Source organism: Haemaphysalis longicornis, unplaced genomic scaffold (genome assembly GCF_048455015.1).
Source record: "Haemaphysalis longicornis isolate Haplotype H1 unplaced genomic scaffold, Haemaphysalis longicornis Haplotype H1 scaffold_2, whole genome shotgun sequence".
NCBI classification, from domain to species: Eukaryota; Metazoa; Arthropoda; class Arachnida; order Ixodida; family Ixodidae; genus Haemaphysalis; species Haemaphysalis longicornis.
The window spans coordinates 269,245,342-269,256,419 of NW_027526295.1; the positions used below are offsets into that span (position 1 = coordinate 269,245,342).

The window sequence follows — 11,078 nt, forward strand, 5'->3', positions numbered from 1 at the left end:
CCAAGACGGCAGCTCGCCAACGTTCCCGATGCTGTGCCGAAAGGAGTGTCCTTACAAGATTTCCTGAGTGTCGACGACGACGTTGCTGTCCCTGCAAGCCCCTCGGATGCGGGCACCGTCAGCAGAACCGTCGTAATGCTGATGAAAAGCACCGAGGAGACAGAGGATGTCGCGAGTGAAAGACGTCCGACGCTTAATGAAGTGCTTTTGGCAGTCGATGTTCTCTGCCAATGTTTCATCGATACTTAAGGACACGGACTTGAACTGGTGTAAACAATGTCTCGTGTAAAGAATGCTGTGCTAGTTGACGCTGCCAAAACGAAGGGGAAAACAAAAATCACCGCTTTTTTTATTTGTGGAAGTATAGGCAGTTAAGGCGAAAGTAGCTTTATTATTTGCAATAAATCGATTGCTTTGTGTGTGGTAATAACATACTTTATTTTGTTGGTTTCTGCATGCGGGAATGGCAAGGGGATTATCGCGTATTGCGAACTCGTAACAAAAAACTTGTTATAGGCGGGTTCAGTTATATCGAACTGATATATAGAACTAATCGTAGCGCATATTATTGCAGTTCGCTATAGCCGGGTTTGACTGTACCGCTACTTGAGCAACATTCCCCCCCCCCCCCCCCCCCCGCAATCTGTGTATCACTGTGTCACACCAGGAGTCCTCAGCGTGCCCTCATTATAATTTGCAGGCCACAATGAAGACCTGGTCAAGTTCTTGCTGGAGAGGGACGACCTTCATATGGAGCAGGACTCCATGCTTGTCGACATCGAGGACATGACAAGATTCTTGTAAGAAAGCCCTTTCTGTCATGGCAGGTTTTAAGTCGTCTCTGGCAGGTTTTAAGTTTATTTTGAAATGACACACAAACGAGGAACAAACTGAGTAATCTACACCCGTCCCCCATCATGCTTGTAGGAGCACTGTAGGCAACTGGCAAGTTTGTTTTATACAGAAGGCCAATTCTGTGGTGGCCCTATCAGTATTTACATATTTACAGTATTTAATTAAGTGTGTATTTACAGAGAGAAATGGGTAATTTAAGAATGCATTTCCTTTTTTTTTTCCGTCGCAGTATTTTAGTGGTACAAACACGGGATTGCTGCTTGGTCATGAGGAATTAAAAACCAACAAGGCAGCAGCGAGCAGTATCGTATAATTGCTACCGGATACCAAAATACAGTGAAAGCTCGCTAATTTGAACCTCCATAATTCAAATTTATGGATAATTCAAACTGCACAATTTGGTCCAACCAAGCTCCATGGAAGCATAGAAGCCTATGTATAGAGAAGCCTGGTAATTGGAACAGAAGTAGGCTCCACCACAGATAATTTGAACTGTGCACCACTGCACCAGCGGCTCAGCGCCTACACACGAGGCCACATTACATCGAGAATGGGCTAGCACAGAGAGAATGAAGGAGGAGGTAAAAGTGGGTACGATCAATCCAAAATCTTTATGATGGACGTTTCGGAAGTTGTATTCTTTGCGGGCTACATTGGTGTAGGTGCGAGTGCGGTGATGTGTGGCACGTTGACAGATGAGGACATCATATACGAGGTCAGCAACGCTGAAACTGTCATGCCAGTGACGACGTGGAGGAGGAGGGTGAAGCACTAGTGCCGCTGTTCGTTTGGAGGTCATGACCAGATAGGAGGCCACGCATTTCTTCTCCAGCTTGTAATAGGGTAAAGAGGAGGCCTTGCATTACATCGTTAAATTCGCTAATTAGATCAAAAAGTGCTGGCTGTCGCTTTCAACGATTAAAGGCAGGCTGCAATCACCTGCTTCTTCAAGCATTTAATTCATGTCGTGAACTACTGTTTCCCAGTCGCGGTGCACTGTTGTTATCTTTTATTTTCATTAATTGGAACTGAGATGGCGTCCCCTTGCAGTTCGAATGAACAAGCTTTTATTGTACTTTTTACAAAGGGATCTTATGAAATGCAGCCTCCTCTATAAACGATGCGTGTGAAATCATCCACTTTCCGATGCCAGCACAGGAACTGCTTGATTCGCATTTCACCCATCTGCAGTGTTGCACTCTCAAGTGTACGGCCTTATGATAGTTGGTACGGCTTTTTAAGTGCTGTTTGCTACATACAACTACAGTCTACGGCCGTTACAACGGACCCTCTTAATCCGGGAAAAAAAAAAAAACGATTGCTGTAGCCGAAGTATGCAGTATCCGATGGGGGGTATGAGCGCTAAAATGGGTACTTTGACCGATATTGCACATACATAGTACATACACTTTGTTCTTTCTACATGCCAGCAGCACCTCTGCACAGTGTTCGTGCAAGAGCAAAAAATCGCCTAAACACCGTTCCCAAAACTTAGCACTGGCACTTGGAAAAGGCCTAGTGCATGCGGTCAAGTGTGTAAAGATGCTTGATAAGCTGAGCAAATAAAGCAAGAATATAACGATGAGTAGTTATTAACCAGCTATAAAAAATCATTCAGGATGACCAGAATTAGCTAGGCTTTAAATCCCATCGTGATAAGGCAGGTTTTCCCAAAACCGTTCGTCAAACAGATCGAATCGCTGCCTGATGTTCCCGCAAGGCAGCTTCCATATTTTTTGTGGTTTTAGTCTGGCCATTGAAACAGCTGTTACGAAATAGTCTGATGATGGACAGCTGTGAAATCGAAAGTTAGACCAGCTGGAGTGCGCACGGCCACCGACAGATTGCACACAATGAATGGGAACCAACCCCACTACTTGAGGCATTTCTTACCTTTTTCACTGGACGGAACGGGAGCGATGCATGCGTGGGAATAATGAAGACCGAACTTCACTGAACCCGAGTTGTTGATAACATAAAAAAAAAAAAACTGTGACGAGGGCAGACTTGACTCTGGGTGCACCGCATCTTGTGTTCGATAGCGCTGTTTTCAATCTCACCAGAGTCACATTTATCCGCAGCGGCCTTCTTCTTGACGGTCGAGCGGACCGTCTGCTTAGACAGGCCTGCACTTCTGGTGATGTCGGCCTGTTTTTCCCCATGTTCGACGACATCAATTACGCTTAATTTATTTGACAGTGACCCTGCCGCTCATGCCGCTGGTGGCAAAAAAAAAAGAAACAAAGCCACTGACACTGGCTTGGCTTGGCGGCTGCCAACAATGTTGCTAGACATAACAGCCTTCTTGCCAAACCAAACAAAGAAAAAGCATATCGGGTGCCGGCCCCGCGGAAGGCCGCTATCAACATTCAGTTGAAACAATTTTCGCCTAAAATTTAGTCTGCTGTAGCCGATAGTCTGCTCTAGCCGGGTCTGTTATGAGCGGAGTGGGCTCCCTTAAAATGCATGGGGACCAGACAATCCAACAGAAATGGTCTATTGTAACCAAAGGTTCGTTGTTGCCGGATCCGCTGTAACGAGCGTAGACTGTATGCCTGCACACCTCATAGCCGTCCCAAGCCAACATTAAAAGGCTAACCAGCAGGAAGGACAGCAGGGAGGGGTAAGAAGGGGCTTGATCCACTATCTTTAACTATACGCCATGAGCGACGCCTGTAGTGGCACCAGTGAAGGCCCCTTTAATGGCTCACTTCGAAAGCGGCCGCGGGTCCCTTCAGGCAGCTCCCCACTGTCGCTGCACACTTCTGCAGAATGTTCACGACTGAGATTTACCGTTTGTATGCGTTGGAAATAGATATCTTTGTGGAGCAGTCACTGTGTTAACAAATGAGGTGTATTTAGGAGAGTGTAAACTAGTGGCCACAAACATTTTTCCTCTGCTACGTGGCCTCCGCAAGCGGCACGCTGACAGGCTCATTGAGAAAGCCAGTTCTGCGACTATAACATTTCTTGAAAGTATCACCATTTGACAAAGGAAGACTGCAGAAATTAGCTCGAGATAAAATCAGAGGGCCTTACCAGATACCACATTCCTACCACAAAGTGAACGTGCAGATTGTGTGCGGGATTGCTAAAGCGTTCATTCGTTGACTTCGTTTCACATTCGGTTACAGTGATAGTGAAGTGTTCTCCCGAAGTCCTGCAGAACAGCAGTGCATTTCGTATCGTAGTGGGTCTCGTCACTCCTACCTAGCTTAAAAATTCAGCAGCATTTCCAAAGCTGCACTAGGTTTTTTCATTCCCGTATGGGCTAATCTGTTTCTTTCCGACTTGAAGACTATTTATTATTCCATGAATTTATTAACTTTTCCTGCTTCTAGCTGTAAGGTGTGAGAGTGCATATATATGACGACGCAGAGCTTTGCACAATTCTTAACATTTTTTCATGGATCATATTCTCATAAAAGGCACAATTGGTTGTCAGGTATTGAGTAGTGACTACCAGGAACATATTTTTTTTGCAATACATATATCAGAAACAAAGCCACATTCGTTGTACGCACTGCAAGACAAAACCAACTCACCAGTGGGCTAGTATCGTGTCTAAACAAGGCGACAATATAATTCACTTCTGCCTGATGTACTTGTTCGTTTCGGTGGCCGTGGTGGTATGCCGTCGTTGCTGACGCTAGTAGGGGTGGTCAAGAAGCATGCAGAACTGTGTCCTCGAAGAGATTTTGTTGGCGTTCGAGCACTCTGCCAGGCCGCAGGTATTTTTTTAAGTGCCCTAAACGTGTTATTCGCTCAAAGACGGGCCATAAGAAACTATTGTAGGGCACGGAAAGGCAAAAAAGAAGCGAGAGAGAGCCAAAACGCAGCATGAGCCCCTCTTAGCCATGCAGTGCTCACCCTGTAGATGCTGCGGATGCAGTGTAGTAGAAGATAAAGGTGTGTCGTGCGGCGGACAAACCAATGGTGCGCGAGGGTCCCTTTTGCGATGAAAAAAATATATGGAGTACAGGGGTTCCCCAGAGGACTCCAGTTTCTTGGGAAAGTTTTGGAAGTTGCTAGATCTGCCATTTGCCATGGTGGGGACCCTGCAAAGAGCCCAGTTTGAAGGTTTGAATACAGTGTACTAGAATTGGGAAGTGTGTCGTCCGCGGGGCCGAACAATGGGAGCGGAGGGGTCACTGCCACGATGAAAATCGCGGCGGGTCGGTAGGGGCGCCACCAGCAAGAGGGATGCTACTGCGGCTGCAGCAGCTCCGGCTGCCGGCCTAACGATACGTTGCAGTGGCGCTCGCATGTTTTGTGGTAGGTGCGTAGTGGATGAAATTTCTACCCATTTTTTGAACCTACGGCGAAGAATGTGCTCGTCGTGAACTGGTGCAGCGGCGACGTGAACCAGTGGGATGGCGGAACGACGGCAGGACAAGCGCGACCGCACGTGTTTTGTGCCCAACTGCAGCAGCGGCTATCGGTCGTGCAAAGAAGCGCGGTCGCTGTTTTGCGTTCCGGCTGACGTCGATAAACGCGAAGCTTGGTCCCGGCTTATTAAAAGAGCCGACAGAGACCTCAACGACGCATGTGCGGTTTGCGATCTGCACTTTGAGGCCCACTTCATTGAGCGGACTTTCAAAACAACTATTAATGGTAAATACAGCACGCAACTTGGTCCAGCAGTTTATTACTATGTGCCTCCGCGATCGTATCACTAATCTTGTTAGACCTTCGCCCCATTGTCACTGCGCTTTTAATCGGAAGATAGGAGCCCCCTCGGATAATTCTTTAAAGTGTCCGAAAATATGCGTCCATTAGCTAAGCTGTCTTCGAATATCAGAAGTAGAGCGGATGCAGTCGCCTTGTGCTTGCTAGGTTTTTGCTACTTCGGGCATCGCCCGATTGCGCTACAACGGATCTGACCCCACAGGCTACTAGGCTAGAATACGCATGCTGCTATGTCCTCAATGAAGGTAACACAATCTAGGGGCTAAGATAATACAAAATCCACCGGGGGATGTTCATTGAGGTGACGTTCCTGAAAACGACTAAGGGTGAAGTTGAGATCCCTCGAGACTGACTGCGACAAAAGCGCCCAGCATCATATCCGATTCTCCCAGCGACATTATAAAAGCACCATAAAAATGGGGAAAATGCCGACTATCTGTGAACAGCATGCTTACCGCACACGAGCGTGACATCTTTTTTCTTTCTTCCGAGGCACAGTCTTAAGGCAAGAGTCAAAATAACTTGCGGCTTCCCAAAGGCGTGCGCCGTTGCGAAACAGACAAAATTTCCCCGCCACCGCGGACTAGCGAAGTGGGCAGTCTCAGCGGTGACTGCTCCGCGCGCCGTGAGATGGCACTGCATGTAAGAGGGATGCTGTTGAGAGCTGGTTGGGAGAGGAGGGTATCATCGCTGAGGCGACTCGTTTTGCGCCCGCGCACGACACACTTCCCAATTCTAGTACACTGTAGTTTGAAGGTTTATTGAAAAATATAGTTGGTACATTGAAATGCAATAATTGATACATACAGAAGGAGGTCCCAGAGTGAAACGCTGCCGGGGGGGACCTCCTGTAACAACGTTACATGGTACAAAAAGTCGCAGAGGTGTAACAGCATTCGATTGTGTTAGTGTAGTAGAAATTACAAAGAAAAAGCGAAAACATGGTGCAGAAAAAAAAAAGCATGGAACCGCGTAGGTTGTCCGTTCATTCCGTTCATAAGCCTTTGTCTAAGCACCTGTCGTGTCTTTCCATTCAGGGGAGCCAAAAACTCGAGTGCACCCCAAGACAACCCCACAGTGGCGCAGCCTCTTCCAGCCAAGGCTGTCCCCTCAAAGTGAACAGAGCCGGCTCGAACAGAGACGTAATGATGGGGAACTCGATTGGACCCTGCCGTGCTCTTGACATTTGGAAGTTTTGTTGAGTTATGACATTCTTCGTCGTCTGTGCTTTTATTTTTGTGTCTCAACTTACAAAAGACTGTTTTTACTTGTTTTACGCTGTTGCGAGACATAGAGCAGAAAATCGATAACTCGGTCGACGTGATTTCAGCACCGGGCATTTTTCTCAACTCTCAAAGCAGCACGGTGAGAGACGAAACTGCGTTGCTCTCTTATGTGGTCAGCAGTAACTGTATAAAGTCACAATTTTTTTTGCATTGTGTGCCATCAGGAAACTGATGGTGAGTGTACGCCGGCTGCCAACTCATTACAGCCGATAGCTCTCCTACTCGTGTTTTTTTTTTTTTTTTTACTCCTCTGAAAGACTTTTGCAGGCCTAGAGAAACAATTTTAAACTGAAAGCAAGCCCCCAAATCAAACCTCTTCAGTTGTACAAGGTAGTGCAAGTTAATGGTGATAGGTTCCATTGATTCATTCTTTCTCCATTGTTTTTGTTGTTGCTTCTTTAATTGCTGACTGCTTGGGTCGGCGGTACTGTTAAGTTGCGTATTTTTTCGTTTTTACCACTAGCCTGCTCGCACAACCACGGGAAAGCGAGAATTTCCTTGACTTCTCCCTGCCCAAGGCACCTTGTTGACTGAACATGAAACGTGCCATATTTATTTGCTGCCGAGTCTCCCAATGATGTATACTAGCTGTTTGCTGGGCTGGGCGGTTTGCGTGAAATGTCTGTTTTCTGTCTCTTGTACATAGACTGGAGTTGTTGTGGAAACTCGTTTGCTACCACGGTGATACCCAGTGTCGACAGCTTCGGGCCACCTTGCTGCTTCTCTGATATGCCACTTAACCTGTGTAGCGTGGAATGTTTTGCTACCTTGAGTAGCTTCTGTTGTGGGCTGTTGCTCTCTCCACTTGAGTCACTGCTGTACACATTCTTAATTCTTAACCCAACACTTGCATTCTGTCTGGTTGGGTTGACTAAAAGCCCTTGCTTGCTTTATTTCATTGTTTTAATGGGAGTTTTTGTGCGTTGTTACAAAAAAAGTTCATGGCATTACATGAGGATTTCGTCTTCTTCATTTTTTTTTTTTTCTGCTGTCTTTAGTGTGTTGCAGAAAAGAGAAAATGGCACTCAGGTTGACATGCAGGTGTGTGATACAATATGATAGAGCCCTTTGTTATTTGTCATCTTGTTCCTGCTATTTCGTGCCATGTTTTATTGTTGTAAACAGTGTGCAATTCATTTGTGACAGTTTATAGCTGCGACTTTTGCCTAGTAGCTATTTTTGCGAGACCAGGCAGAAGCTCCATGAGGCTCACTGAAGTATGTTTTTTTTTAGGTTTCATTTTTCACATCTTGGTTTCTTGAAATTGAATGTTATGCAGGTCAGTGTGAACAGCTTCACTGGAAACCAATCTCAATGTTGCATGTGGGCTTGTCTATTAATTCAGTAGCTGCACATTGCTTGCGACATTCTGCTAGGCTCATTACTTAAACTAATAATAGTTGTCACACATTGCGTATATATCTATCCCACATACGTTTGCAAGACACAAGGACAGTAAGTTGAGTCCAGGGCCCCAAAAGATCATGCAGAGTAAATGCCTCTGGGATTGTAAGTTTGACAAGTTTTAGCCCTTATAGCCTTTCATTTTTTAGGCTTGTAATTAGTGAGAACATACTTCGTATATGTAATAGGACAATTCATAGCTTTCATTTTGTGTTCCTATTTTGTCCAGGCGGGCAGTTTGGCAAACTTATGGTGCAAACATATTTCTATTGCACACAGCTTTCACAACAGGTGTAGGAGAGTGTTTGACTCACACTTTAAATGTCATTGCACAGAAGTCAAAAGGCCTACTAAATGCCAGAGGTATGTGTCTTGGTTTCACCATTATGCAATCTTAATTTTTATCTTTGGCTATTGCCATGTATTATTTCTCCTTTTAAATATCTGGTGTAAACTTCTTGCTCCAATTAAATCACACAACTCGTACAAAATTGCAAAAAATTTAAGACAATTGATTTGCCTAATTTAAAGCCTTAACTCAATGTGCCGGACAGTTTGCAACCTCATTTCAGCATTGTTGCAGATTTTTTTTTTCTTCACTGTTAGCTATCATTAAAGACAGTCGTTAAGATTCACTGAGTGCGACTTTAACGGCAAAGGTTTGTCACACGCTCCACTGTCACATTGAAGTCTGCTGCGATTGAAGGAGGTGCAATGCAAAGAGCGAAGTGCAGAGCATAAAATTCTTGGAAGAGACGACTTTTTTCCCTTCGTGTGAATCAACCTGAAGCATGTATGAGCAAAATGAAAAGTGCTAGTAATAGCTTCTGGTACATGCTTAGTTGGAGTGTTGGGAACAAGGTGAGGCACATTGCGAGGCCTTTTGCCCGGGGTGTTTTTTTCTTGAAGGGCCTTGTGCTGTTCTCAGCAGAGAAGGCGTTAAGAGTGCTCGCAGGCGCCAACTGGCCTGCCTTTTATTCTGGCTGTCGAGGAGCAGTGGTGAAGCCGTGTACAGAGAACAGCCAAGTGCTGTCAGGGCGTGTGCGTCTTTGTACGACGCTAGCTTAACTTTTCCCGCATCGGTGATGCACGCGTGTGCGAATCTACACTTCTTAGTGCCATCGTAAAGCACAGGCCTGCAGCTTCCATTGCTGTGTGTGTCCCACTGTTTGTACCGTGTTTAATACTTCCCGTATTCCTGTACTCGGTCCCGGTTTCTGGGGGCATCTTGTTTGTGGTGTTTGTGTCTCGTGGCTGGGTTGGCGCACAGGCTGTCGCACGAACGAAGCTAGGACCAGAGTTTGTTTTGCTTCCAAGGAAGTGGGAAACGTGTTTACTGTTTTAGGAAAGCTGATTCTCTTGTGTGTTCTGTTGCGTCCCTGTTTCTTTCTTTCATCAGCTGCCTTGCTTTAATTAATGCATAAGTGTTGCACATGCAGTAGATTTGTTTTTGCGTGCAATCTCTTGGCACGTCACCAGGAGACATCAATATTTTCTCTGGAAAATTTTCGTGATTGAGGCCTGGTATCAGCGGTGACTTTACTCAGTACAGGAGGGGCCACAATGAACGAACTGGGGTCAAATTCTGAGTTAACATTCATTTCAAAAGTGCCCGCTTGCAGTTTCCCCAGCGTAAACTACCACAGGATTTACAATTATGCAAACACTGGAAGTATATATGCACAAGGGGCACACACTGGGCCACCTGTGCTTATGATACGCTTCAAAATGAATGCCCTTGAAAAGGGTGCAAACTCAGAATTGCACCTGGGACTTCGAGACCTCATGAAGCACTGCAACCCATTGCACTGAGAACCCAGTGCAAGGCTGCATGCATACGTTTCAAAATTTGCCAGGATGTTGCTGCACTAGGTCTGATGTGCACTTGCGTGGGTGTAAATTGGTCTTGAAAACGTAATTTAAGCTGGCAGTCTTTCTTTTTTTCATAGTGCGGTTGCATCATCTCAGTGGTGTTCAACAGAGCTTTCCTTTGATGTAAATGTTCTCGTTCTTCTATTTATTAAGCCACATGAGCGGACCACTCGTCAAAGGGTCCATATTCCTCTGAATGCTCTCGTTTGTAGTGTGTAAATGTTTAGAGGAGGAGGGGAGAGGAAATGTGCTGCTTATTCGTTTCCATGCAGTGATATGCCTACGGACAAGGAAGAGCTTTGTTAACATGCCCAAGCAGTGGCGTGTAAGCATGTATGGTGAGCAACAAGCTGTGGAATCAATAAACGTACATTTAATTTAGGGCCTGTGTTCTGCGGAAGTTTCTGAAGGCTGCATCATGAACTTCGTTCGATGGAAATGTTACCTTAGGTTAGTACAGCTGAGCTTACAAAGGATTAGAAGATATCCCTCTGAGCGTTGCTCAGGTGGTGTGAAGCACATCCTTGCACAATTGTATAAGGATACTTGCTGTGAAGGATCCAAAGCCCCTGTCTGCCGTCGCAAGCCAGTGCAACGGCTCAGCTAACATAACCACTTTTTCATTAAATTTATTCTTTCTCTGTCTCTAATCTATGGGGTCTGATTTGATGAAATGAGCCTGTGTAATATGGCTAGCACAAATTTGTTATCACGCGCCTCAATGGACATCAAGACTTCCTTGGAACAAGCACATGAGGATATACTAGTAAGCAAAAAATAGTCATAGGATAGTGAGGCAACCCATGCGGCAACCCATGTGGCCAGTGGTGACAGCTTCTCTTTCTCGCACTTTTTTTCTTAAATGCAAAAGCATAATATGGCCCATTGAGCAAAAAAGTCGACCTCTGTGGCAGGCTCCTGAATTCTTGCTGCTGAATTCCTGCTGGTTGTGATGCGTTCTATAACGCATGC

General features: G+C 45.6%; 1 protein-coding gene across 4 annotated transcripts in view; it reads left to right on the top strand.

Annotated features, from left to right (window-relative positions):
* Schip1 (Schwannomin interacting protein 1) overlaps nt 1-10,489 on the top strand; it is a 128,386-nt gene extending 117,897 nt beyond the window's left edge. For all 4 annotated transcript variants that reach the window (XM_077700618.1, XM_077700619.1, XM_077700622.1 and 1 more), the window contains 2 exons: nt 701-800; nt 6,582-10,489. In XM_077700618.1, the coding sequence (XP_077556744.1) occupies nt 701-800; nt 6,582-6,663 (182 nt within the window). In that variant the 3' untranslated portion in view covers nt 6,664-10,489. The remainder of the gene's footprint in view (nt 1-700; nt 801-6,581) is intronic.
* The last annotated feature ends 589 nt before the right edge of the window (nt 10,490-11,078 follow it).